Source organism: Leopardus geoffroyi, chromosome C1 (genome assembly GCF_018350155.1).
Source record: "Leopardus geoffroyi isolate Oge1 chromosome C1, O.geoffroyi_Oge1_pat1.0, whole genome shotgun sequence".
NCBI classification, from domain to species: domain Eukaryota; kingdom Metazoa; phylum Chordata; class Mammalia; order Carnivora; family Felidae; genus Leopardus; species Leopardus geoffroyi.
Window position 1 is genome coordinate 221,542,050 of NC_059328.1, and position 27,259 is coordinate 221,569,308.

General features: G+C 60.2%; 2 protein-coding genes across 4 annotated transcripts in view; both read left to right on the plus strand.

Annotated features, from left to right (window-relative positions):
- The window catches only part of PPP1R7 (protein phosphatase 1 regulatory subunit 7), a 29,913-nt gene extending 23,163 nt beyond the window's left edge, over positions 1–6,750 (plus strand). For all 3 annotated transcript variants that reach the window (XM_045481999.1, XM_045481998.1, XM_045482001.1), the window contains exon 10: positions 6,439–6,750. In XM_045481999.1, coding sequence (XP_045337955.1) covers positions 6,439–6,615 — 177 coding nt within the window. In that variant the 3' untranslated portion in view covers positions 6,616–6,750. The remainder of the gene's footprint in view (positions 1–6,438) is intronic.
- Positions 6,751–11,620: 4,870 nt separating this feature from the next.
- Positions 11,621–27,259, plus strand: part of ANO7 (anoctamin 7) — a 29,194-nt gene continuing 13,555 nt past the window's right edge. Inside the window, exons 1-10 of the mRNA XM_045482010.1 lie at positions 11,621–12,850; positions 13,989–14,100; positions 15,366–15,423; positions 19,773–19,912; positions 21,776–21,883; positions 22,454–22,590; positions 23,314–23,371; positions 24,086–24,196; positions 25,102–25,267; positions 26,591–26,681. Coding sequence (XP_045337966.1) covers positions 12,813–12,850; positions 13,989–14,100; positions 15,366–15,423; positions 19,773–19,912; positions 21,776–21,883; positions 22,454–22,590; positions 23,314–23,371; positions 24,086–24,196; positions 25,102–25,267; positions 26,591–26,681 — 1,019 coding nt within the window. The 5' untranslated portion in view covers positions 11,621–12,812. The remainder of the gene's footprint in view (positions 12,851–13,988; positions 14,101–15,365; positions 15,424–19,772; positions 19,913–21,775; positions 21,884–22,453; positions 22,591–23,313; positions 23,372–24,085; positions 24,197–25,101; positions 25,268–26,590; positions 26,682–27,259) is intronic.

Below are 27,259 nucleotides of genomic sequence, written 5' to 3' on the forward strand. Positions count from 1 at the left end.
GGCAGAGATTCCGGATGCCACGCAGCGCGTGGAGGCACCGCGTTCCCACCTGCCAGGGCGGGACGGCTGTGCCCGACACCCCAGAAAGCGCATCGACAGCCCAGCACAGCCACGCGTCAGAGGCACATGCAGCACTCTCCCGGAGCCTGCGACCAGGCCTTCACAGGACCAGGAGGCTTCGCAGAACACCGCTCTTTAGAGGAGGACAGCAAAACGCAGGCTGCAAGAATTGTGGCAGCCACGGCAGCCAGTGTGCAGAGAGGCAGGAAAGTGCCACCCGGAACAAGGAGAAAACGTCCATAGAAACCACAGGAGATGACCGATGACGTGTCCCCCTCACTGAGGTCCTGGCATTCGTGCCCACGTGACCCCTGCCCACAAGTGTGTGTGGGCCTTACCAACTCATTTCCAACAAAACACGGCAGAGGCCACAGGAGCTCACCCCTGTGCTTGGGCTATGAAGAGGCTGCCCTCGGTCCCAGCGACTCTGTCTTGCTCTCCCTCTTGAATCCATACCCGAATACAAAGTAACAGACACCTCTTCTGACGCCGGCGGCACACAAGGCACACGTCCCCTTTCTTGAAATGCCCTACAGATTGTCCACAAATAGGTGGTTGCGATATTCTACCAGTTATTTACAAAATGTACCTTGAGAATTCTTCCACACCTCTGTTTTTAAGATGTCACGGAGTTTAGGGGAAATTAAATGTAAATCTTCTATATAAATATCAGCCACAAAAAACCATCGTAATGGGAAATACATCCTGTGAAGTTAGGGTCTCAAAAACCACAAGCAGTCTGCTGGGAAGATGTCGAGCAGGGAGACCGTCAAAAGCAGAATTCCAGTCGTGGACTCAGGCCACCTCATCCCTGGATGCTAAAATCACTGAAGAGCTGGATGTCTGCCGTGTGTCGCCCCACGTAGAATCTGCTAAATGCAAAGGGCAACTTCATCCATATGACCAAATTTACCATCCCTGACAGCAACAGCCTGATGCTGTGTCCCCCCACCCCCCATGTGAGTCATCTATAAAGCGTACTTGCCAAAAATGTTTATTTGCTCTAACCAAGCATTCAGACCTAACTTTGAGTTTACAGGAAACACGGGGCTAGAAGAACATGCTAGGTGACACCAAAAGAGAGCCAGAGGGTACATCCGAACGAGGGGCATTCCACAGGAAAGTTAACTGAGTTTCTTCACAAAGTCAATTTCATTTAACAGAAGAAAAAAAAAAAAAATGTGAGTTGAAGGTGGGAAACGTTCTAGATTAAGAGACTAGAAGTTGTACCTTCTGGGGAGATATCCTCTAAGGGTCACACCCCACCCTGTTCCTTTACGCCCCGGTTGTAAAGAACGTAACGGGGAACAGGAGGTGCCGTGTTTTCCCTCAGTGAGTATAACATCTTTGCCCCGGCCTGGGCTCAGGAGACTCTGAACTGTGTGTGGAAACAATACAAGTGAATGGTTTTGCGCTCCATTTTGGAAACATGAAGATAAGACTCTAAAAGTTATCTGTATCCAAGACATCATTCCAGTGTTCCAGTGGGGAGGAGTGAAATCTCCAGTTCCGCGCTGATGGGATCCTGGAGGAAATTGCCCTGAGGCCGACTGGATCACCCGAAATGCCGGAATCTGGACTTTATAGAGATAGTCTCCCCCCCAGAACTGGCGGCATGCTGGTGTCCGCGGGCACCGTGACGTGCAGGACGGCAAGCGTGCGGTGGGCAGATGGGAGAAAACGTGTATTTTGAACCAGAAGAGGACCGGGCGCTATGCGGCCGCCTGTGCCAGAGCTGACAGCCTGAGTCCACCACTGTGATGTTATGAAAAGGTTTTTAAGCAGACTATGTTGCAAAAACCTCATTTCTTCTAAAGAATGCTGTACTGCTACTTCTATTTTGCCGTGTTAAGGTCAAAGCGTAGGTACGTGTGTGCACCGTTTCGGTGGCTGTCCACTTTGGCGGTGGATGGACTGCTTCCCCGGCACTTCTAATCATGCCCACTTTGCATTTGGCCGTGTGAGCGGCTCACGGGTGGGGAGATTTATGCTTCATCGAATAACACTTGAGAATGCGTCCTGAAGGAGCTGTTCTCCAGCGTCCCCTCCAGGGGATGCACCACTCAGGCCGACGGCAGAGCGCCTTCTCAGTGTCCGGGCCCTCCTGCAGGTTTCCGTCCCTCCGCAGGGCCGAGACCTGGGTTTTGGAAACCTAGACTTTCCGAAGCAGGTGGCACCCTCGGCCCACAAGACGTCATGTGAAAAGAGGGTTCCTCGCCCAAGTGGGTCTGGGAGTGCGCGGGCTCACAGGGAATTAGCGCAGACCTTCTGGCCGTGGCCGCCGAGCGGGTAGCGGACTGGCCTCCAGCCATGAGCAAGCACAAGATGTGGTTTGGCTCTACTCAGGCGGAGCACGAGGCTGTGGCCCCGGGGAGGTGTGGCAACTGTGGAGCGAAGAACGGGACCCGTGGTCAAAGTTTATGGCAAGACAAGGCATAAGGCACTGCCGAGGGGGTAGCCGTGCAGAGAAGGGGCCCAGCACACCGTGGCCGAGGCCCGAGCCGTCTGGGCCCAAGGCCGCCCCACTCAAGGCTCACGCAGCAATGCAGGGGTGCGGTGCCCACGTAGAGAGAGCTTGCCAACACCATCAGCATCCAGGCCAGACTCCACAGAGGCCATTCCTGACGGAAGGACCCCAGGCTCAGATTCCACCTACCGCAGACCCACCCTAAATAAAGCCGAAATCAAGCTCAAACTATCTCCAGAGGTGGTGTTTGGAGGTTGGTCCCCACCGAGTCGGAGGGACCCTGACAAAGTGTGAAACCGGGTTCACGCAGGGCGTGCTGATCAGCTGGTATTAGAACAAAAAATCCATTCTCTTCAAAGAATCCAGTGTCGATAGCACGTTATCCACAATGCCTAGCGTTTGGCCTAAAATCACAGATCTGTAAATAGGAAAATATGATCTGTGCTTAAAAAGAAGTTGTCACAAGAAACCAAACCCTTGGTGCCAATTAATCTCTGGGCCTGGAGGGGGGTTGTGGTGTCTTGTTCTCATGCCCGCCTCCAGACGGTTCTTCCTCCTCCCTAAAGACCTCCCGCCACGCAGCCTGGTGTGCTCACTCCACCCCGGGGGCCTCACCCCTCCCTTCCTTGAAGATGTCAGGACTCGCTCCCACCCAGCACTGCCCCTGCCACGCGCGGTCCTTGCTGCTCTCCCAGTCCGTGTAGGTGTCCCAGGGGCCTGGCGCCTCCTCATCCCCCCGAAAGTCACGGTTGCTGACACCCCCCCCCCGACGGACCCCGAGCCCTGTGGTTGCCAGCGCCACGCAGTCCGCTCCATCCGCCAGCATTCCCATCTGCTTGCTGCCCCATCGAGACCATCACCAGGGACCCCGGCCCCCTCTCTGTCTCTCGCCTTCTTAGGTGCTCACCCCCACCCCACTCCTACATCAGGAGGCTGCTATCGTCACCCCCTTCTGCTCGACCGGCTCACCCTGCAGAAGGTGTTAACTTCGCCTTGGCTGAGCCCGCCATGCTCCCCGCAGTGCCTTCCTGCCTTTCGAGCCAAGCTTAGCCCATCTTCTCCGGGTCAGCTTCCTCCGCCCTCGCCAGACGTCCTTGCGTGGAGAGAACCTCACTCTCAGCCCCCCATCACGGCGGATGTGGGTGGTTCTCTGCGGCCACCTCCTCTTCGTTCAAGGACACCCACCAGTGACGCCCCTGCCCCAGCCCGTAAAAGCGTTTCCACCCGTGCACAGACGGGCTGCAGCCTCTCCTGTCCTGAAGGCTGCCCTCTCTCCTTGACCATGACCCCCTCCCCCCAACCCACCCCCCTCCGCCATCCCTGCCCTCCTTTGTAGGCAGCCTGCTCAGGAGACCTCTCGTCTGGCTGGCTGTCACTCACCTCCACCCTCCACCCTGGGACTCGCTCAGCAGCAAGCTCTCCCCGTGGCCTAGGACGGTCACGCACCCCCAGCCACGGTGTGGCCCACCAGCCAAGATGGTCTAGCGGTCGGGGCCTGTGCTACACCTGGCGTGTTGGAAGCTTCCCTCCACCAGCAGACATGTGGCTGGATTCAGTGTCCCTCGCACCCCTCACTCTACGCTGGAGTGCCTGCCCGGGGTCCGGTCTTGGGCCTTCTCTGCCTAATGAGCCTCTCCAGTCCAAGTACCCCTGTCTGCCCCCAGCACCCATATTTATATTCCCAGCCCGAGTCTGTCCTGGGCTCCGGATTTGCAGCAACAACTGTGTGCCCAACGCAGGACGTCATTGGCTGACTACCCACCCCCAAACCCAGCAGCACGTCCTGAGCCCGTGAGCCTCCCTCCCCAAGCTGTCCTTCCTCCATTTTGTTCAACAGCCTCCCAGTTCTTCAGGCCAAAAATCTCAGAATCTTCCTTTGCTTCTCCTTACCTTTTACACATCACATGCAAGACGACGCCTTCCCTCCCCCTTCTACCCAGAACCCAGCCTCTCTGCACCTCTGCTGTCAACACCGTGCCACAAAGCCACCATCATCCCTGACCGGCACCATTAACACCACTTTCTAACGTGGAGCACTCTCCACACGACCGTGACCAGATTCAAGTCCACAACCCTTCCAGGGCCACCATCTCAGTCCGTCATAGTCCCCACTGCCACCCCCATATCATGTCGCTGCTGAACCCCAGCTCCTAGAACAGAGCGTGGTACGTGGGAGGTTCTCACGCATTCGCCCAGACGCTGAGCCGCCATGTCAGTGTTTCAGACCCGAAGGCAAGGCAGTGTCCCAGAATTCCATGCCGACTAACGTGCTCTTGGCTCGCAGCGCTTGAACTCCCCTGGCGCTCCTGCCGAGGGGCCGCAGGTGGGTTCCTGGAGAGGCTCCGCCTCCTTCCCATTGCGTGCGCGTGGGCCGCTCCTCTGTATGCAGAGGTGAGGATGAAAGGGGCCACGCTGTCGCCTCCACCCACCCCGGCTCCTGCTGCAGGTTCACAGAGGACGGGCCCGCCCCTGCCCTCGGCCTGTGTGCGCTTGGAACTGGGGGGGTCAGACCAGCAGGCCGTGAGGCTGGTGGGGCACCCCCCCGTTAGTGATGCCTACGCTCCCAGCGGCTTTCTGGCTTGCGCCTCGTTTAAACTTGGTCATCGGGGCCACCCGGCTGGCTCAGCCGGTGGAGCATGCGACTCTTGATCTTGGGGTCACGAGTGTGAGCCCCGCATGGGCTGCAGAGATCACTTAAATAAAAATAAAACTTTAAACTTCCTGTCACCCAAGACCCTCCAATGACCTGCTGGAGTCAGGCTGCCCTGCTTGTCAGAGCCAGCCGTGCCTCGCCCCGGCGCCGCGGTCTGGGACGTGGCATGGGTAGCGGAAGATCGGCCACGGCGGGGTGTTTACACCACAGAATCTGGCGGACGCTACCCATCAGGGCTCTTTGAAGTCTCTCGGAGCTGGTTGCTGAGGGCGCCTGCAGGACCGCCCGGCCTACGCCCTCGCCTCCGCACCCCCCGGGGCGGATGGCTGTGTCCAGCCTTCAGAGACTGTCCTGCCATCTGTGTTCACGTGGTCCTCTGCCAGATTCTTGGGGAACTGGCAGAAGCCAGGGTGGCTCACCCTCTGAGCCTCCTGTCTCGCCCCCCACGGAGGAGCCACCACCATCCACAGGACAGGTGTGGACTGAGCGTCATAAGCACGTGCTGGGACAGGCACTCTAAATCCAGAGGCCCACCATGCCCTCGTCTTGACGGTGGTTCAAAGAGAGAATTCTCCCTGGCTCTGGCGGGTCCTGTCCAGGTGGGCCTTGGCAGGATTAGGGGGGTGAAATCTAACCTGCTTTGAGCCTGTAACTCAGACTTCTGAGCCCCTCCTCCAGGTTCATATCCTGGGGCCATCATGTCAGCCATGCAAGGTGAGCGGTGGCCGGGCATTTACATCACAGATCCCAGCAAGGGGCATCCCAGTGGGACAAGCCAGAGGCAACTTCGGGGACAGATGGACGTTTAGTCAGCGTGGCTGCTGCCCTGCTGACCACGTCACAGACAGAGCGTGCCGTCAGGCCGTGGGGATGACTGAACGGGTCTGAGACAGAAACCGAACCTACTGTGACACGTTGCCAGGAGATGGGGCGCGGTTGTCCTCGGTGTTGCTCTGATCGTTTCTCCGCTGATGTTAACCTGGATTAGCCCCTTTCGTGGTGATGTGGCCCAAGTCCTGGGCATGAGCAAGAGCATTTCCCTTGGGACACTGCTGGAAGGTGGCCGGGAGGTACCGAGCGGTGACAGGGTTCCATGAGGGCACCAGGAAGACTTAATACCAAGTCACACTGTCCTCAGAGTGGGGAGGACGGGAGCGCATCTGTGGCCTCGTGCCCAGGTGTGGGGGTGGGAGGCTCGGGCCCTTCAGTCCTACAAGCTTTTCTAACGCACTTGTGTGTGTGTGTGTGTGTCCTCCAGATGAACGACAATCTCCTCGAGAGCTGGAGCGACCTCGACGAGCTGAAGGCAGCCAAGAGCCTGGAGACGGTGTACCTGGAGCGGAACCCCCTGCAGAAGGACCCCCAGTACAGGCGGAAGATCATGCTGGCCCTGCCCACCGTGCGGCAGATCGACGCCACCTTCGTCCGGTTCTGAGTCCGCCCGGCTCCTCGCCCGGGCCCTCTCTTCACAAGAACTTCCCAGCCACGGTTTTTACCTGCCCGTTGCTCCTCGAGCCGTCACTCTCAACAGTCACAAACCCAATGGCAATAAAAAGGCACTGAGTGATAACCGCCGTGTGTGACGCCCGCGCCGCTCTGGGATGCCGCCACACGGTGTTCTAGTTAGACGGTCATGGTCCCACCTGTGGTGTTCCCGCCACATCAGTCTCCTCCTTCCTCTCCGGGAGGTCTCGGCCCTCGTGAGAAGGGCGGCCCGGTGGGTATGAGGGCGCTGCCCAGGGTGGGGGCACTCGGTGGCCGGCCTGGCCGCCAAAGCTGTTTGGTCTTAAACACCAGGTGATGCCTCAGTTTTTCTAATTGCATGTGTTTAAAAAACAAAACTGGGCACAGGATGGCTCAGCCCTGCGTGCTGCAACCCTCCCGGCTCCTAGATGGTCGCAGCCATGCACCAGGCCCCTGCTGACCGCTGCCCGGGCTTGCCCTGCCGACCCAACCTCAGCTCTTCGGGGCCCAGACCGCCCGCAAGAGGAGACGCTTCCCACACGCACGGCTGCCCGTGCCGCTGGCAGTGCGGACCTGCCCAAGTCTCTGTTCAAGACTTTCTCCAAAGAGCCCACCTCCTGGCAGATTCTGACGTCACTTCCCGGTCTTTCCCCGTCGTGTTGGCTTGTTTCTTAGAAAATTTACGTCAACACTCACCCAGGGTCTCTCGGGGTCTCAGATTTCCCTTCTGCAGAAAGAGCACTGAATCATGGTCACCACGGTCCCTTCTCCAAGGTTCTAGAGCTGCCCTGTCCAGTGTGGGGGCCACTTGCCATCACGTGTGGTTGCTTCAACATAAACTTAAATTTGTTAAAATGAAATAAAAGATTCAGTTCCTCAGTTGCACTTGGCACATTCCAGGTGCTCAGTAGCCACGTCTCACTAGGGGGACCCGTTCCCGTCGTCACAGAGAGTTCTGGAAGGTCCTGCTCTAGATGCTGATGAGTGGCCTGCACAGGCCACTCTTGAGAGCCAGGGAGCAGGTCAGAGGTCTCCGAGCGGCCAGGTGACCCCTGCCAACATTCGTGGACCTGCCAGTTGTTGGCCCGAAGTTTAAGGTCACGTCTAGTTCCCAACTCACCTTCACCAGGATAAATCGTGTGGCCTGTCCCTGTGAGTGCCTGCCCACTGGAAGCAAATTTCCGGGAAGGGGTCGGGAGGGCGCGGCCCCAGAAAGGGTCTTCAGATTACAGCCCTAGAAGTAAGAAGAAAGACAGTCTAGACACAAGCATTCGGGACTTGACTGCCACTGCTGGGAGCATTATTCACAGGCATCATCCACCCAAATACAACCCCGTCAGATGAACCACAGAGCGGTGGAGGTGTCATTCCGGAGCAGCAGGCCACACCCGGCGGGACCTTCATTCATGAGCACACAGCTGACAAAGAGCCCTCTGTGAAGCAGAGACCGCATTCTTGCCCGGGCACGAGACGCGCCCGAAAAGTGGGCCATGTGAGCCACGGGGTCACCGCTTTTTAATCTAGGAGCTAGAGCGTCGCGGGTAGCGGCAGACGGCACGTGCGTTCACCATGGCGTGGAAGAAAAGGAGCAATCGTTTATAAACACGTGCGTGGGGAGCCATGTGGTGAAAGTAGCTGCGAACAGGATAGGTTTGTCCTCGTGGGTAGGAAAAGAAACCCAGAGAGCCTCGGGCAAACAGGACAGTAAGGAGATAAGCCTCAGCCTCTGGTGTGGATGAGGTGGGGACACGTGCCCAGAGCCAGTCCCAGTCCCACTAACATCCGGCCTCTCTGCTTTAACAGCCCCAGGAAATGTACAGGGGGGAAGGGGGGGAAGGGTGTGCAGAACCGGCAGTCCCAGACCAAGCGTCACTTGAATATTTGAGAAGCTCATTAAACTTAAGATCCACACGGAACCATGAAACTTTGGACAAGGGTCGAGGGAGGCAGCTTCCTGCCGGATCCTGAAAGCTACAGACCAGGCTGGTGGGGTCCCGGCCCCAGGCGGTGCCGAGCAGCATTGCTGTGTACAGGACGCCCCCTGCGTGGCCCGGGGTCAGAAACCTCAGAGTGACCGGGAAAACAGGTGGCGGGAGGAGGTGCGGGAACACCTCTGTGAGCCGCAGTGGAGGAGAGCACTGATGCCCGGAGCGCAGCCACAGACACGGTTTTGATGGGCTCGTCTACGCAAAAATAAAATCCCTGTAGAGCACGGAACACCACGGGTAGACCACAGACAGCAGGTGAAGAGACATGCTCCCAGTGTTTACAACTGGCAGAGGCCTGATCAAGGAGCCCACCAGAAACCCGCCGAAGGCGACAGCAGGCAATCCAGGGAAGCCAGAGGGCCCGGCGACCACCCCCGGCGCGCCGGTCTTCGGAGAAGCACACACGGGATGGGCCGCTGCTGTGCCCCTACCCAAAATTAGCCGGGTCGAAAGCTCCCGGAGTGGGGTGTCCAGGAGGGCACCGCACGTGGGCCCTGGGCGCAGTGCCGTCACGGCCCAGGCAGAGGGACCCCAGGGGCACCCTGAACCTCAGAAGCGCACCCAAGCTGGGTCTTTGGCTACGGTAAATGTTCTTCGGCCGGAAGCAGCTCGCGGCACCCGCTGGGCAACCCCGAGGCGGCTGCGACCCCGGAAACCACGTGTGCGTGAAGGAGCGCCGTCCGGGGGCGCGCGCGCAGGCAGGACGGCCTGCGGGGGCGCGCGCGGACTGGAGGGCTCTCAGACGCGGAGGGAACGGCGGGAACGGCCAGGAATGAGGCGCCGCCGGGAACCCCTCCTCCTCACGCACGTGGTCCTAACCAACCCCAAGCAAAGACACCTACTAGGAGGCAAGTTTGGAGCGAGAGGGAGGGAGGTGAGGAGACGGCACAGACACCGGCAGACGTGGCCATACTGCTGATCCCACGGGGGGGGGGGGGGGGGGGGAGCGTGGCTGCAGGGGAGAGACGCGACCCTGCGCACTCGACGCCTCCGCCCCTGTCCGTCGGCCTTCCCTCTTTCAGGTACTTGGGATCATACGGCGGTGAGCCAGACGACCCTTTGTTTCTTCTCATAAGATTTTTAAAAACCCGCCCTTGGGAACTTCCCGGGGAGCGGGCGTAGGTTCAACAGCAACCGGAAGACAATTGTATGGTTAGAAGGTGACTCCACGTTAGGGAGAAACGTGCCTTTGGCCAGGCTCCCTGGCGGCAGGGGTGGGGTGACCTCGCTGAGGGGCAGAACCGGGCCAGAGCCACACTGGGGGGTGGGGGGAAGCAGGCCGAGGGGGCAGCAGAGAGGAGGAGGCAGAGCGGAGGGAGGGGAGAGTGAAGCCTCGGGCAGAGCATTCCGGAACCCCAACCCCCGGGCTCGGGGCGCTTGGCGGGAAGAGCCTGGATGGGGAGTAAGCACAGGCAGGACCCCAGCAGGCTGCAAGGGAGAGGCCCAGAGGGAGGGGGAAGCAGGGAGGGGCAGGGGAGGTACCCTGAGGTCAGGGAGGGGCAGGGCAGGGGGACGGACAGACAGACACGCTGGACGCAAGGGTGGCGTCCTACTGCAGCAGGAGGGGAGCAGAGAGGGCGGTGGCCACCTGGGGGAGGGGGTGCTTGCTCTGCGCAAAGGGAATGTTTGGGGGAGAGGTGGAATCTGGGAAGGCTCTTGAGGGGCAGGGATGAGTCCTGGAGGGGACAGAAGGGTCCTGGGGAGCAAGAGAGGGTCCTGGGGGACAGGGGGGAGTCCTGGGGAGGAGAGAAGGGTTCTGGGGGCAGGGGTGAGTCCTAGGGGGGCCAGGAGAGGGTCCTGGGGCAGGTATGAGTCCTGGGGGAGGGGGGCAGGAGAGGGTCCTGGGGGTCAAGAGAGGGTCCTGGGGTCAGGAGTGAGTCCTGGGGACAAGAGAGGGTCCTGGGGGACAGGGGGAGTCCTGGGGAGGAGAGAAGGGTTCTGGGGGCAGGGGTGAGTCCTAGGGGGGCCAGGAGAGGGTCCTGGGGCAGGTATGAGTCCTGGGGGAGGGGGGCAGGAGAGGGTCCTGGGGACAAGAGAGGGTCCTGGGGGACGGGGGGAGTCCTGGGGAGGAGAGAAGGGTTCTGGGGGCAAGGGTGAGTCCTGGGGGCAGGGGGGAGTCCTGGAGGGCAGGGGTTGAGTGAGCAGATAACACATAGGACACAGGAAGACTGTGAACCATTCATGGCCCACCCCTCAGACTGTGTGCAGGACGGGTGACTGAGGAGAACAGAAGAAGCGCCCAGCTGGCAGTCACTCCAAGGGCCATCAGCCCGGTGATTTTGTTCAGAGCAGCAGTGTGCCCACCCCAGGGAGGAGGCACATTTGGTTGTAAACCAGCTGTCAGATCTGCTCCCTTTCCAGGCTGCCCCACGGTGGTGGCCGGGGGGGGGGGGGGTCGGTGGAGGGGCTGGGACTCGTGCTTAGCCGGTGGCACCTGCCGTCTGGAGGGGAGGGACAGGTGCAGATGACACAGGCTGGAGTCTGGGCCTGCAGGTGCCCCACCTCCCTGTTCTTGTGAGGTGACGAAGATCCTTTTTAAGCCACAGTTGGAGGCCTTTTCCCCCTGCTTCCACCGATGTATTTCTAAATGTTCAACGGATGAATGTAAAAGGTTACAGTCGAAAAAGGCCAGTGTGCAGTGTGGCAGATCCGGGCCCTGGGCTCTTCCTGGCACCTGGGACCCAACAAAACACCTGCGCTCGTTGCTTGCTTACTTTTTTTTTCTTCTTCTTCTTAATTTTTAAAAACTGCCAGAGTATGGGTCGCCTGGGTGGCGCAGTCGGTTAAGCGTCCGACTTCAGCCAGGTCACGATCTCGCGGTCCGTGAGTTCGAGCCCCGCGTCGGGCTCTGGGCTGAGGGCTCAGAGCCTGGAGCCTGCTTCCCATTCTGTGTCTCCCTCTCTCTCTGCCCCTCCCCCGTTCATGCTCTGTCTCCCTCTGTCCCAAAAATAAATAAAAACGTTGGAAAAAAAAAAAAAAAAAAAACTGCCAGAGTAACGCAACTTGGAAAAACGTCAAACCATGAAACATCATGTAAAGTAAAAATCTAAGCTTCCCGCTCTTGAAGGTGTCCTGCGTGCATGTGTCCCTCCAGGGCTCCAGCCGTGGGGCGCGGTGGCCCCCCGCGACCTGTCCCCGCTGCCCTCCTCAGGTAGACATCCCTGAGGCCACCAAGAGCAGAGAGCCGGGAGCCCCTGACAGCTGGCCTCCTCCTGGGATGCTCCTCTGCAGTGTCTGGCCGGAGCACAGGGCAAAGTTGTCTCAGGCTGGGAAAACTCTGGGCCACACCAGACAGAGGCCCTGGGGGCTCAAGCCGAGCTCCCCACCCCCCGGGTGTTCCTCCTGTCTCCGCCTGCCTCACCCCTTTCCTGGGCTCTGGGGCATCCCATCTCGGCGTCTGTGTGGGAAGCGCTCGACCCGCAGGCTCAGGGGGTCCCAGCTGTGGCTGGGCCCTGCCTGTGGGAGCTTGACCCGCTGAGCAGGGTCTCCCTGGGAGCAGAGTGGGGGTCAGAGATGCAGCCAGGACGAGGGTGCGACTCGGGGGTTTCAACAGGTGTCTGGTGAGGAGGGCTGAGTGCGGGTGAGCGGGATCCTGGGAGAAAGGCCCAGAGCAGAGAGGGCCCAGGGGGGGCCCGGGGCCCTCCTCCCTGCACTGAAGTGGGCCCTGAGCTGACGTGGTAGCCTGAGGCCACACCCAGGCAGTGGCAGAACGGGCTCTACCACCTGGGTCCCCCATGTCCCACACAGGCACCCTGCCAGGCAGAGACGACAGCCCACATCTGTGGCCACCCCCGCCGGATGCCACGTCTCCCTAATGTCCCACAGCAACGGCCCGACAGCTGACATGGGCCCTGGCATCCCTGAGTACAAAGGGGAGCACAGTGGCATTTGCATGTGTGCTGGGTGAGGGCCCTAGGAAAATAGGCTGCCTCTGTTTGCAGACTCAGAGCCCCACACCCCCTCTTCAAACAAAGGCAGATCCCATTCCAGGAGCTGGGGGGGTGGGGGGGGGGGGACTTGCCCCAGCCACTCTGCTTCCGGGCCCATTTGCCAGGCGAGGGGAGGACATGTGAGTGGCCATCGCCCACCCCCACGCCGGGCAGGGTCCCTCCCAGTTTTCTGCCTATGGGACTGGCCTGGACTCAGCTGCCCAGACCAGGCTTGTGCTGAAAAGCTGGCCATGACCTCGGAGGCCTCTTCTGGAAGCCGCCGTCCCAGGTGGGAGCCTTTTCTGATGCAAGGGCCATGGGGAGGAGGGGGGAGAGGGACTCCAGGGAGGCTGGGTGAGCACCCCCGGGCCATCAGGGCTCCAAATGCCCTGAACTACGGGTTAAGCTCCAAGGTCCCCCTGCTACCCAGAGGCCTGCCCGGGCCTCGGGGGTGAGAAGAGCCAAAGCTCGGTGTGGCTCTGGGCAGGGCGCCTCCAATCGGAGGGACAGCCAGTGGAGCCACCACGGAGGAGGTCACTGCTGTGGCCGCATCCCCCGTCCTCTCTGCCCCGAGCGCTCACCACAGTGGGGAAGGCTGCCAGCTGGCTTAAGATCCCTGGGACTTCTCCTCCAGGAGGGCCTCGTGGCCCACACTGTCACAATGCCAGGCCCTGGCTCAGGGCCGTCTGGCACCTCAAAGACTCCGGGCTGCGGGCTCACACCTCCGCCTCCCCCAGGTTATGTGGCCTAGACGAGCTCTCCCCAAAGCCCCCCGCGGCTTCTCCACCTCAGCCCTCCCAGCCTCCGTGGGCTTGGTGGTGGCCGTCAGTGCCTCACCCGCGCTGGGGCGGATGGCTGGCCCCACTCAAAACCACCCCTTCTGGGCCACAGGGTTCCTCTTACTCTTTGCCAGCCTGTCAACTGGGAGAGTGGCATCTGTCCTCCCCACGGAGGAGTCCTGAGGCCAGATGGGGAGCACAGGGTCAGCGTGGCCGGGCCAGCCTCCCCAACGGGTCCAGGACCCTCCCCACCCCCCGCCACTGGGAGGAGCTGAGGCCTCGAGTCCATTAAAGGGTATCACCCACTCTTCCTGCTGGGGAGCAGAGCTGAGCCCACCCCACTGGGCTTCCTCCGGCCCCCACCGCCCCGGGCATTGCTGGGAGGGAGGGAGGCACACGCTAGACAGGTGCATAGACGGACAGCTGCTGGGCCAGGCCCCTGCCCCCTCCCTCCTCCTCCCTGGTCGGCCCCTGGGGAACCTGCCTGTGCTCCCAGGAGGGGCAGTGCAGCCTGGCGCCGGCCCTGGCTCCTGCCCCAGCCTGTGCCCTTGCCTGTGAAGTGGGTTCACGTGGGCCGCACAGTGGTACGGGGACCGAGCCTCATGTGCCCGCTCTGCCCCGTCCCCACCCCGGTGCTGTGAGGTGCAGGAGCGGGATGCTGCGGAGACAGTCCCCGGAGGAGGACAGTACCGTCCTGATCGACGTGGCCCCCGAGGCCGAGAAGGGCCACACTTACGGGAGCACAGCCCCCACCTCGGAGGTAAACCTCGAGAGGCAGTGTCCTGCATCCCCTCCCTGGGACCCAGGCCCGCGGTCTGCTGTAGATTTAGGAGGTCTCTCCCTGCCTGGGCCTGAGCCCCCAGCCCCTGGTTGGACTCAAGGACCCTGAAGACAGTGGCTGCAGCCGGAGCCCCGAGCCTGTGGGCAGACGCGGCACCCACAGCCCGCCTCGACGCCCGGACCTCCTGCGCCCTCGAGCTGCCCCAGTGCTCGCGGTCAGGTCACCGCCCAGGTCACCGGTCCTCGGGGATGTGCAGACGCCCCGGGGGACGGGCTGGGTGCAGGCTGGGCTCGGGCTGGACTGGGCCGGGACTCAGCAGCGGGAAGGACAGCGAGAGGGGAGCATCGGGCATCCACAGGTCAACCAGAGACGCTACTGAAAATGCCGTGGAGTGCGCCCCGTCCGCTCGGATGTACAGCCTGGAAGCAGGCACGCTCCCGACAGCCCTTGCGCCACGGCAGGGTCGAGGACGGCAGCTGTGTGTCCATGCCGTTTTGTCACCTAAAAACGTAGACTGGGCACATCGAAGGTTATCAGTGCTCGCTCTGGCGGGGGGCCGGGGTGGGGGGCGGGGGGAGGGAGTGGCTTGTGGGTGCGTGTGGCAGCACGTCTGCACGTGAGGATGGTCAGAACTCAGAAGAGACCCTGGAGGAGCCACAGCAGCCCGAGGGCAGACGCGCTTTAGAATTCAGGTCGGGTCAGCATTACTGTTAGCACAGGGTTCAGCGTCAGCGAAGGTTACGTTCTGCTGGATCCCGGGCTAAGGTTAAGCTTGCGGTTAGTCAAGGTCGATGATTGGGGTAGAGGACGGGGTCTCCTGGGGCTAGTGAGTGTAGATGCCTCTTACCCAGGGCTCTGGTCCCCGGCAACTTCGAGAAACCCAAGCTGATTCCACTCTCTGGGTGCCGTGACTGCCTCTGGGAGGTGCACGGAGCACTTCCAGCCCCCGGGGGCCCTCGGTCGCGGGCACCCCTGGGTCGCGCCCTGGTCACCTACAAGCCTGACCGTGGCCCACAGCCCAGCCAGGTGCTTGGAGGCCCGTGTGGTCTGCGGGAGGCTGGAGGGGACGTGGGGCTGGCCTCCCCGGCTGGACATGCCAGCGCCTGTGAGCCCCTCTGCCCACACTCGGTGGCTGTGTTCTCGCTCGTCCTCCTGTGTCCCAGAGGAGGAGGGTGCGGGGGGCGGGGGGGCGGGAAGTGCGGAGCAGTTGTCAGATGCTGCCATCTCTCTTCCTTTCCTTCCAGCAGAGTGGACACCGGGAGGCCGCCGGCAGGGTGGGGAGCCCCTCCAAGCCCCGAGTAGGTGAGCCCCTCCCAGTGTCTGCCAGCTGTGCCCGTGTTGGTCCTGGGGGTGGGGACGCAGACGGGATGCCCACGGGTGGTGGCAGGTCACCGTCCTCAGCAACCAGGCCGCCCCTCCCTCGCCCGGCACTGTCTCCTGAGCCGACTCGGTGCCTGCCGCCGTGCGGGGGGTGCGGGGAGGGCCTCGTGGTGAGCAGAGCACATCCAGGGAGATGGTGGGGAAGTGGGGGGAGTCCTCCCTGAAGGGGGGCGGGCTGAGAGGCTCTGGAGGGCCGGGGGGGCGGCCCGCCTCTCTCCTGCTCTGGCCTCAAGACAAACGCAGACCGTCTCTTGCAGCCCACACCTTTTCTAACCTCAAAGTCCATTAAGCTCCACTTATCCTCACCCCCCACCCCCACGGTACCGTCTGCCCTGAGCCCAGAGTGCCAACCACCCCCTGCCTGGGCTCCCTGGTGCCACCTCGCTCTCCCTGCGGCCCAGAAAGTAGACACCCACCAGGACAGCTATTATTAAAAATAATAAAATAAAACAGAAAATGACCAGCATCGGCAAGGATGTGAGGAGATTGGAACCCTGTGCACAGCTGGAGGGAAGGTGAATGTGTACAGCCGCCGTGGAAAACGGTGTGGTGGTTCCTAAAAATTAAACCAAGAGATGCCATGCGCCTGAGGGCCTCAGTGGGTTGAGCATCTGACTCTTGGTTTCAGCTCAGGTCGTGATCTCACGGCTGGTGGGATCGAGCCCCACGTCGGGCTCTGTGCTGATGGTGCGGAGCCTGCTTGGGATGCTCTCCCTCCCTCTTGCTCTGCCCCTCCCCCGCTCATTCTCTCTCTTCTCTCTCTCTCTCAAAAGAAATAGATAAACTTTAAAAAAAATTGAAAGAAAAAAAGAAATACCATATAATCCAGCAATCCGACTTCTATGTGTATCCCTGAAAGGATTGATGGCGGGTGTTTTGCTTGTTCCCCTTTGTGGCTTTTGTGAGGACCACAGCGACAGTGGCCATTCGTGCACAAGGTTTCACGTGGATGTGCTTGATTTTCTTGGCCGTGTACACTTGAGCAGAATCACAAAGATAGTAACTCAACATTAAACTTTTTCTTAGTGTTTATATATTTGAGAGAGAGAGAGAGAGAGAGAGAGCGCACATGCACGAGCAGGGGAAGGGGCAGAGAGAGAGGGGGACGCAGAATTGGAAGTAGGCTCTGGGCTCCGAGCTGTCAGCACAGAGCCCGACGTGGGGCTCGAACCCACGAACTGCGAGATCATGACCTGAGCTGAAGTCGGACGCTCAACCGACTGAGCCACCCAGGCGCTTCAAAGTTGAACATTTTTGAGAAACCACCAAACTATTTTCCAGAGTAACTACCACCTTACAAAGCACAGCAGTTGCACGACATCCATCCTAACCTGCCTGTTGTCTATCTGTGTGCCGACTGCCCTAGTGAGTATGAAATGGCATCTATCTCGTCGTTTTGACTGGAAAGTCCCTAAGGGCTGATGATATTGAGCATCACTTCATGGCCTTATTGGCCGTTTACACACCTTCTTTAGAAAAATGTCTATTCAAAACCATTGCCCATTTTTAAATTGGGCTATTTGTCTTTTTAATGTTGAGTTAGAAAAGTTCTCCCTTGCCAGATATATGATTTCTAATATTTTCTCCCATTCTGTGGGGTATTTTTCACTTTCCTGGTGATGCTTCTGAAGCATATGTTTTTAATTTTGATGAAGTCCAATTTATTAGTGTTCTCTCTTATCGCTATGCTTTTGGTGTCATGTCTAAGACATCGTCACCTACACCAGGTCGTGAAGATGTACCACTGTTTCCTCATCAGGGCTCTATCATTTTGGTTCTTATACTTAGGTCCACCATCTTTCTCTGATTATCATAACTGCACTTTGTATATGGTGTGAGGTAAGGGACCAAAATCATTCTTTTCAATCTAGGTATCCACTTGTCCCAGCACCATTTGCGGAAAACACTTTTTTTCCTATTGAATTGTAATGTCCCCTTTGTAAAAAATGGATTGACCATAAATATGTGGGTTTTTCGGAATCTCAAATATACCCATTCATCTATATGTCTGTCCGTATACTGGTACCACACTGTCTTGGTTATTCTAGCTTCATAGACAGTTTTGAAGTCAAAAAGTGTGAGCCCGACAGCTTTGTTCTTCTTTTTCAACATAGTTTTGTTCATTCGGGGTCTCCTCTTATTTCCAAATAAATTTTAATCTTGTCAACTTCTGCAAAAAAACAAAACAAAAAAAAAAAAAAACCGATAATAATAAGCCAGCTAGGATTTTGATAAGGATTGTGTTGACTCTGTAGATTCACTTTGGGAGTGCTGCCATCATGATAATATTAATCTTCTGATTCATGCACGTGGAATGTCTTTGCATTTATTTGCTCTTTAATTTGTTTCAACAATATTTGGTGGCTTTCGATGTCTAAATCTTGCACATCTTTTGTTACACGTGTTTGGAAGTATTTTGTGCTTGGTGCCGTTCTACACGGAAGTGGTTTTCCTCATTTCATTCTTAGCTGGTTTATTGCTAGTGTATTGAAACCCAGTTGATTTCCATATGTTGATCTTGCATCCTGGAACTTTGCCAAACCTGTTATTAGTTCTACTAGTTTGGGACTTTGGATTTCCTGTATACAAGATTGTGTCGTCTCTACATAGAGACAGTTGCGCTCTCATATTTTCCTGTGTGTTTCCGTTTGGGTTCCCTCCTTGCACATCAGCACTTCCGTTCAAGATGATCTTGTGCAGACGGAAGAATTTCCTTCAGTAATTTAGAGCAGGTGTGCTGGAACTAAGTCTCTGATTTGTGCTGTCGCAGAACGTTTTCATGAGCCTTCGTTTCTGAAGGACATTTCCGCTGAATCAGGAATTCTGGCGTGTGGCATCTGTCCCTCAGCAGGTCAAAGATGCCATCCCATTGTCTCTTTGTTCCTGTTGAGAGATCAAGTGTATGTATCGCTTTTCCCCCTGAAAAACAGTGTGTTCTCTTTACTCTTGCTGCTTGTAAGATTCATCTTTATCTTTAGTTTACAGCAGAGGTATGCTGTATCTTGATTTTCCTAAGCGTAGCTGCTTTATCCTGTTTGGGAATCACTTGGGAGTCAGTTCTTTCATCAGATCTGGAAATTCTTGACCGTTTTTCTTCAAAGACTGCTGCTCTCCTACCCTCTCCTGGTCCTCGGCTTGCAGCACATTGGGCCTTTTGACCGGGACCCCACCCTTCAGGTACCATGTTCCATTCTTTCCGTCCTTTTTACTCTGAGTTCAGTTGGGATGTTTTCTGTCCTTGCTGAAGGCCCGGTCTGTCCTTCGGTCTGCCAGAGCCGTCTTCCGTTGTGTCAGGTGCTGCGGCAGGCTGTTCTCGAACGTCTGCTTGATTCCTTTTCATAGATCCGAAGTCTCCCTTGAAGTAGTTCCACTCTCCAACCATTGCCCGTCCTGGACTCCTTTCTCGGCCTTACCTCCATCACTGTTCCTCCTCTCGGCCCCGTTCTGCGAGTTCCGCCATGTGGCTCGTCTCCGGGTCTGTTTCCGCTGATTTTATCAACTCTGCCCCCCTCCGGTGCGCCCCTTAACTCCTGTGGTGGAGTCCTGGCTCCCGGGGTAGGACCCGGAGTGTCACCTGGAAAGCCAGGGCCCCCACCCGCTGCCCCCATTCTGCCGCTGGAGCCCCAGCGCCGTGCCTCCTCTGGGGTCTCTGTGCGTCAGCAGCTCCGGAGCCACAAGGGCTCTGTCCTCTCTGTCCTCTCCACGTGACACCCCTCGGGCCCCAGGCCCCCCTCCGCAGCCCCCAATTCCGGCCTCACGCATCGCTCAGCAATGCCTCTTGGGCTCTGTTGCCCCACCCCGCGGTTTAGAAGCAGCTCTTAGGGAGAACCCCCAAGTGAGTCTGGGCTCACCCCTGTGCTCCCCTGCTCTCAGGTCTCAGAGGCCTTGGCCCTGCACCCGCGGCTGTCTGGTGCCAGAAGAGCGGGGGCTTCCCACATTGTGTCCAGCCTTCACAGTCTCTGTGGCCGGGAGGAGATTCTGTGATGGCTCACACGTGAAGTCCTTGAAGCCCCCTGTGGGGGGTTGGCACTTACCTGCGGGAGTGGGAGCCACATGGGGATCTCAGGAGCAGGCCCCAGCCCGTCTCCAGCCCGTCCCACCAGCCGGCGCCCCCAGTGCTCCCAGCCCTGGGCGGGACCAGAGTGAGGGCCCGGAGGGAGACACCCAGCAGCAGGGCGAGTGTCCGAGAGCTCGGGTCCCCCTTCCCACTTGGAGCCTGGGTGTCCTGGCCGGAATGCCAGCCCTGCCTCTGTCCCTGTGGTTTCTGGCAGACTTCGTCCTCGTTTGGGAGGAAGACCTGAGGCTGGGTCGGCAGCAGGGTGGCGCCGGCCGGGACGAGACGGACACGCGCGGTGCCTGGAGGGAGACCTTTCTGGATAACCTCCGCGCCGCCGGGCTGCACGTGGACCAGGTACTCGGGGTCCGTTCTGGGCACTGCATCCGTTCAGTGATCCACCACCTTCCCGACAAAGCCCGAGGGCGTGGGGTCCAGAGCCCAGTTCCTGCCGGGAGCCCGGCCCCTGTGCGAGCCCCCTGTGCCTCTGGGACCACCTAGCACAGGCCGGCCCTGCACCTGCCCGGTCCCCCCCCACGCTCGCTCGTGGGAGCCAGAGCCCGTCAGACCCACCGGTCCGACCCACCTCCACTGAACTGTCCCGGTGTCACACTTGTGATGATGACTGTGTGTTTCTAGAACTGAGCGGCTAAAGCAGCCCCTCCCTCACTGTGTCCCCTGTGCCGGTGACCCCACTTAGACCTCCTCCAGCAGTGGCAGGGCACCCTCTCGTCGTCTCGTCCCCGAGTGTCCTCCGCCCTCTGCCGTCCCCAGGAACGGACTCAGCCATCAGGTGCCCTCTCCCCGCCCAGAGCAAAGCAGCCCTGAATTTTACATGAGTCACATTTTCGTGTGTTGCTCATCATGTCAGCACCAACTTTATGTTGCAAACAGTACAGCTTGGTTTTGTTTGAACTTGATGGAATGGACTCGGGCTCGGGGTAACCCCTCCTGACACCATGCTTGTGAGCTGCACCCATGTACTCGCTGTGGGGCTGCTGCCCTTGCCCAGAGAACCCCCGCGTGAATGTGCCCCCACTTACCTCTCCGTTCCTGTGGGAGGACGTGTAGGATTTGCTGACCTTCCCCACCCCTGAGGCCCCTCCAGAGGGCTGTAGCTGTTGGCAAACACGCCCACAGCGGGACGGTGGGGGGACAAGAACAACGCCCTCTCCCCTTTGAGTTTGGATCCACCTGACAGTCTGGTGAGTGGGGATGAAAGGTGTCCCCCCTCCCCCTTATCTTGGAGAAAGCTTTGGCTCATGGGTGTGGCCACATGAGATTGCAAAACCTTCACCCAGAATGGGTGGTCTTACCTTCTAGTGGGGGGTCACCGGAGGACAGTCGTAGTGGGGGTCCCAGGAGGACAGCCACAGGGGACAGCAGTGGGTGGCTGCCCCGCCACGGTGACTGACGTGCCCCGAGTCTTCAGTCTAGGTGGCAGCTCCCGGCGCACAGCACAGCCAGCCGGTCGCCCGAAGCACCGCCGAGCCCATCCCGCCCCGGGCATGTCTGCTCCAGTGGGCCCTGGGCGGGGGGCTGGCCGTTGGCATTCAGGGAACCCAAAAGGCTGTGACGCAGGGCGGGCTGAGAGCACCTGAACTAGGCAAGGTTCTGGAAACCAGGCCCCAGACCGTGTGCACCGGACCGGGGTGCCCCAGGTCCCCTCTCAGAGACCCAAGAGGGCCTGCGACGTGTCTCCACATGTGCGCACGCATGTGACAGTCACGCGCATGCACTAAACACGTGTGCACACATGTGCATGCATAACACAGAGGCCCGGCGGCCCGTCAAAGGACAAGACCATCGTTCAGTCTCTGCAAACCAAAAGCGGACTCTGTTGCCTGCTGACGTCAGGAGAGTGGGGCGGGTCAGCCACAGTCTCTGGACGAGGCAGGCTTTGGGGAAGGGTGTGTTTGGTCCTGCAAGTCCCAGGGGGCGTGGCTGGCGCAGGCTGGGTGCCGTCCCTCCCTGGCCGCTGGGCTGGTTGCTGAATGGGGGCGGTCACTGCCCGGTCAGCTTTCGGAGGCACGTTCAACAGGCAAGTTGTCATTTTTGGAACAGACTTAAAACCGGTGCTGGTTACTTGTTACCATGGCTACAGAAGCATCTGTCTTTCCCAGGAGTGTAAGTGGACACACGTGCACGCACTCCGAGCGTGCACACACACGCATAGGTGCACACGCCCCTCAGGCTCTCATGGAGGCCTTGTCTCCGCAGCGTGCTGTCCAGGGTGAGAACGGAGCAGTGCAGTACGTCCTCCTCAGGGCCCCCTGGGCCGTGCTCTGCTACTACGCCGAGGACCTGCGTCTGAAGCTGCCCCTGCAGGTGCCCGGGTGTGCCCGGGGCGGGGGGGAGGGGGTCCTCCGCAAGCGAAGGTCACTCATGATTGCACCCTCATACCACGGCCAATACCAACACCCCTGGAGGCTCCCGCTTGGTGTCCACGAGGGTCCCTCCCACCCCCATCACTGTGCCCCAAGAAGCCTTGGTGGGCAGAGAGGGTCGAGGTACCGGGCTCGGGGGGTAGGGAACGTGCATAGGAGCCAAGGCTCTGAACTGGCCACCTGGACTCCTCCAGGCCCAGACCCCAGAGCCCCCCACCACCACCAGAAACCACCCACTGGGGGCCAGCCCCAGCCTGGGGGACACGGGGTGAGGGGCAGCACTTTCCAGGTGACCTTCAGATGATATGCCTGGGGGCTGCTCCTGCTGCCCACCATGGCCCAAGGCCCAGAGAGCGCCGGGGGCTGGCCCGGTCAATCCCCGCAGGCTCCAGAGCCAGGGGAGGGCGGGCAGGCTCCCTCTGCCCACTTTCTAAACCCACGCACCCCCACCCCACACGTGGTGCCCGCCTCTGCGTCCGAATCCGCTCAGGAGTGCAACCGTGCCCTCCAGGAGCTGCCCAACCAGGCCTCCAACTGGTCGGCGGGCCTGCTGGCGTGGCTGGGGCTCCCCAACATCCTGCTGGAGGACGTGCCCGACGTGCCCCCTGAGTATTATTCCTGCCCGTTCAAAGTGAGCAAGCTGTCAAGGTGAGACAAACGTCCCCCAAACCCGCTGGGCGCTTAGGTCCGTTTCCCTCTCAGCTATTGGTCTGTGGTGGGTGGGCAGGTCCCTGCTCTGCACGGTCTTCAGGGCTCAGGCTCCTCGCTTCTGAGGCAGAGACAGGAGGCGCTGTCTCGGCTCGGGAGGCGCTGTCCGCATGCATGGGACAGCCCAGCCGCACGGCCACCCCAGCCACGGAAGAGGGGAGTGTCCAGGGGCGGTGGGGACCCCTGTCGGTGACCAGCACCGAAGCTTCGCAGGTGGTCTTCCTGCCCGTGCCGAGCTCACCTCCTTTCGGGGGGAAGCCAGCAGTTCTGGGGCTTCCCAGGATTCCGGGGGCCCAGGGAGGGCCCCTGGCCGATCGTCCATCCGCACAGGCCACCACCAGGCACCACCCACGAGGCCGTTGACCCCCTGCTTAGAGTCTCAGGGGGAGTGTGGAAGGCTACGGGGCTCCTTGGTGAGCCTGGTGCTCCCACGCGGGCTGTCGGGGGACCCGGCTGTGCCCTCCTGCCCCCAGGCTGGAAAAGGCAAAGCAGGAGTTGATTGTGCTCCCAGGTCAGGGGTTGTCTTCCCAGCTGCAGGATGAGGCTGTGCGTGTGCGCCCGAGTGCACCATGTGTACTCGTGTGTGTCCCGTGTCACGTGCCCGTGTGTGCTCTCCTGCATGTGCGCAGGTTCTCGAGTTCTGCCCTTTACCCGCGCCCTCAGGTTCCTCGGGAGTGACAACCAAGAAAACTTCTTTACCAGCACCGAGCGGCACCAGATTGTGAGTGTGTGGCTGTGGGCCTCAGACCTCCCGGCCCCGAGCCGGGAACAGAGGGGAGCCGAGCCGCGGACGCAGGAAGACTGTCCCGTGACCGGGGCTACCCCCCACCTCACGGCACAGCGGGGGCCCCGCTCGGCACCCCTCGGGGCCCCCAGGACCCTGAGTGGATGCCACAACTGTGGCTTGCGGGGCAGACGGCCAGAGGCACCAGGCCTGGGGGAGGGGGGGTGGTTGTGTGGGTCCTGCTGGCTGGTGAGGAGGGGCCGAGGGCCAGAGCACCGGCACAGCCACAGCACCCCCGACAGATGCCCTCCAGGAGGCCTGTTCCGGTGGCCTGTGGTGGGGAAGACGCCAGGACAGGCCTGCCCCGCGAGTCCCCCGCTGACCACCAAAGAGCAGGAGGCCATGTGGGCTGCCCGGGGGCCAGGGGCGGTGCCCACCCCTGACACAGGCACCCGGGTGGAGGCTGTGACCCTGAGTTGGGGCCTGGGTTCAGATCCAGACTGGACTCCTGTGATTCCAGTGACTGTGGCCAAAGTAAAGTGGGGCGTCGGGGACGGTGGTATGTGTGAGCCAGCCACGTGTGGAAGAGCTGGACCCCCAAAGTCTCATCCCTGCTTGTCAGCAGAGGGCTCGGCCGGGGATCAGCGGGCCGGGGTGGTCCTGCCCTGCTGGCACGTGACAGGTAACCGACACTGTTCCCACCACCCCTAGCTGTTTGCGATCCTGGCCAAGACCCCATATGGCCACGAGAAGAAAGGCCTGTGCGGGATCGACCAGCTGCTGGCGGAGGGTGTCTTTAGCGCGGCCTTCCCCCTGCATGATGTGAGACCAGGGGCTTGATGGGGTGGGGTGGGGCCCTGGCCTGGGCATTAGGGTGGGTTCCTGGTTGAGGAGGACCGCCGGGTCCTGCCGTCCACCTCCGGGCATGTGGGGTAGCGGCCCCCTCTGTGCTAGGCAGCTGTGGTCAGACGGGCGGCCCAGGCCACGCTTGCCACGCGACAGGGCCACACGAGGGCCTGTCTGAGGCTGTGGTGGCCAGATGCCACCCTCCTTGCCATGTGACAGGCCCAGTAGCCCTCCCTCCCTGGATAGCTTCGGTCTCGGGGAAGACGGGGAGGTCTTCTGTGCCCCTCTCGAAGCCAGGTAAACTGGGGCGGTACCAGGGAGTGGCACCTGTTGGCCCGACCAGGGTCCTGGCAGAATGTCCACCATGTAGGTCAGGAAGCTGTTTTCCGCCCGGCCCCCTGCGCAGTACCCACCACGAGTCCTCAGAGCTGCACAAAGAGGGTGGGGCCTGCAGGGCTAGGGCAGGCCGGTACCCACAGCTGTGTGACTCCTCCCCAGACGCTGCCTAGGGGTACATAAGGCAACGGGCGGGATGGCGAGTGCCGCCTGGCTCTGGGAGGCACTGCTTTTCCACAGGCACAGCCGGCCCCACTTGCCCTGTGGTTGCTGTGGGCTGCACATCTCTGGGTGGCAGGAGCCCCTACCCAGACATGCCCCCTGGTGTCTTCCAGACCCTTCCCTGCCCTCGCCCCAGGCCCCAGGAGCCCTGGCTGAGGGGCTCAACGCAGATAGCCCTTTCTCAGAGGCCTTCTTGGCCCCTTGGCCCCCCCACCCCCCCCACCCCTCTTTCCTTCCTCAGGCAGCCCTCCCGAGCCCCACACCTACGACAGTGCCCGGTCGGCCAGCCTGGGTCTCCCCACCCGACAGCTTCTTGTCCGCAGGGCCCGTTCAGGACACCCCCAGAGGGCCCTCAGGCCCCGGGCCTCACCCAAAGGCAGGTTCTGTTCCGGTACTGGGCTCGCTGGAGCCAGTGGAACAAGTACCAGCCTCTGGACCACGTGCGCAGGTACTTCGGGGAGAAGGTGGCCTTCTACTTCGCCTGGCTTGGTGAGTCCTGCCCCCCCGGGAGAGCCACGCTGGCCCCTCCTGGGGAAACCCTTCCCGATCCCCAGCCTTGCCTGCCCAGCGACCACCAGCCCCAGTAATATTCCTGTGGCTCTTCTGGGCCCTAACACCCCAGCAAGGGACTAGGAACACCCCTCCGCAGGTAGGGCCCTCCTGACTCAGCCCCCAGTGTCCCCAGCCCGCCAGATGCGGCCCACGAGGCCCTGGGCCACTCCAGGAACTCCCGACCAGCTGAGGTCACCCCTGCCTGGGGTCCAGGGCCAGCCACCCTCTTACCACCTGCAGGCAGACTGGCACCTTTGGAACGACCTTCTTCCCTGGGCAGCCTGGGGTCCTCTGCCCCCTCACAGGCTCACCCCCATGAGCATGGCCCTCTCCCCACTGTTCTGTGCCCCAAAACTTCTGAAGTCCTTTCTCATCCCTAAACACAGTACCCGTGCCCTCCAGCCCCAGGCATGGGCAGCCCTTCAGTCGTGCATGCATGCATCTGTTCAGGCCTCAAGCCACGCTGGGGATGCTGTGCAGCACGCAGGGACTCTGCTCTCATGGAAGGCACCAGCCATGGGTGACACAGAAGGAGAGGCCACCCACAGCCTCTGTGGCCCCAGAGAGGGCTGGGAGGGTGGAAGGGTGCACCAGGCCCAGGCATGCAGCCCAAGGCGTAGCATGTGTGCGAGGACCCCAAGGGGGCCGGGGGGAGCGGGGGCCATGGGACAGCAAAGCCAGGTTGGAGGGCCGCAGACGGCACGAGGACAGGGTCTTCATCTGGGTTCCTGACAGGCCGGCCTTCTACGGAAGTCCCTCTGCCCATGCAGGATGGGGCTGGAGGCAGACCCACGGGAGACAGTGGGGTGACCACTTGAGGGATTGGGGGTAACAGGAATCTGGCCACAGTGGGTGGGCTGAGGCAGAGGGAAGCATCCAGAATGGACCGCCATCGGTCTCCCAGGGTGGCGTGCAGTGAGCGGTGTGCTTCCCACGATGGGGACGTCCATCCCAGGCATGGTGCTTAGAGACCAATTGGGCTCGGGAAAGGGGTGTCCAGGAGGTGTCGCCACACTGGGCTGGGGCTCCGGGGGAGTCAAGTGCCGAGGCCAGGAGCGGGGGGGTCCTGCTCAGAGCTGCCGGCAGAAGGTCTGACTCTGCTGGCGGAGCATGGGTTCCCCAGGGACAAGTGTGGCTGTGCAGACCCCACCCACTGCTTCGCTCTGCGCTGGGTACACGGGCCCACTCGGGGCACCGACGGCGGACTCCCAGGGTCCCTCCGCGCAGTCCCGGAGGGCCAACTCCAGTGTTGCCCTGCAGGGTTCTACACAGGCTGGCTCCTGCCGGCAGCGGCAGTGGGCACTCTGGTGTTCCTGGCGGGCTGTTTCCTGGTGTTCTCAGACATACCCACGTAAGTGTCATCTCCCAGCCCCCGAGCCTTGCCCTGTGTCTCCTGAGGCGGGCGTGTGGTTCAGGGACCCACAGGCGCCAGGCCCTGTGCAGAGCTGGGGATGGAGGTGAGCACTGAGCATAACCATGCCCTCCTGTCGTAGAGGACACCGTGGACCTGGCTGGAAGGCTGACAGGTGCACGGGTGTGCTCCTGGATTAATTTTATTGGTACTTACCCTCGCTTCTTGTAATAGTATAAGCTTTTCTTATCAATAAATGGCCTTGGGTTTTACTTCATTATGGAGCTAAAATTTCAAAAAGTTATCTCAAAAATTATCATTGCATAGGAGCACCTGGGTGGCTCAGTTGGTTAAGCATCCAACTTTGGCTCAGGTCATGATCTCGCAGTTCATGGGTTCAAGCCCCGCGTCAGGCTCTGTGCTGACAGCTCGGAGCCTGGAGCCTGCTTCGGTTTCTGTGTCTTCCTCGCTCTTTGCCCCTCCCCTGCTTACTCTGCCTCAAAAATAAACGTTAAAAATATTTTTAAAAATTTGCATTGCATATATCTTAAAGCAATTTTTTATTATTTTTTAATGTT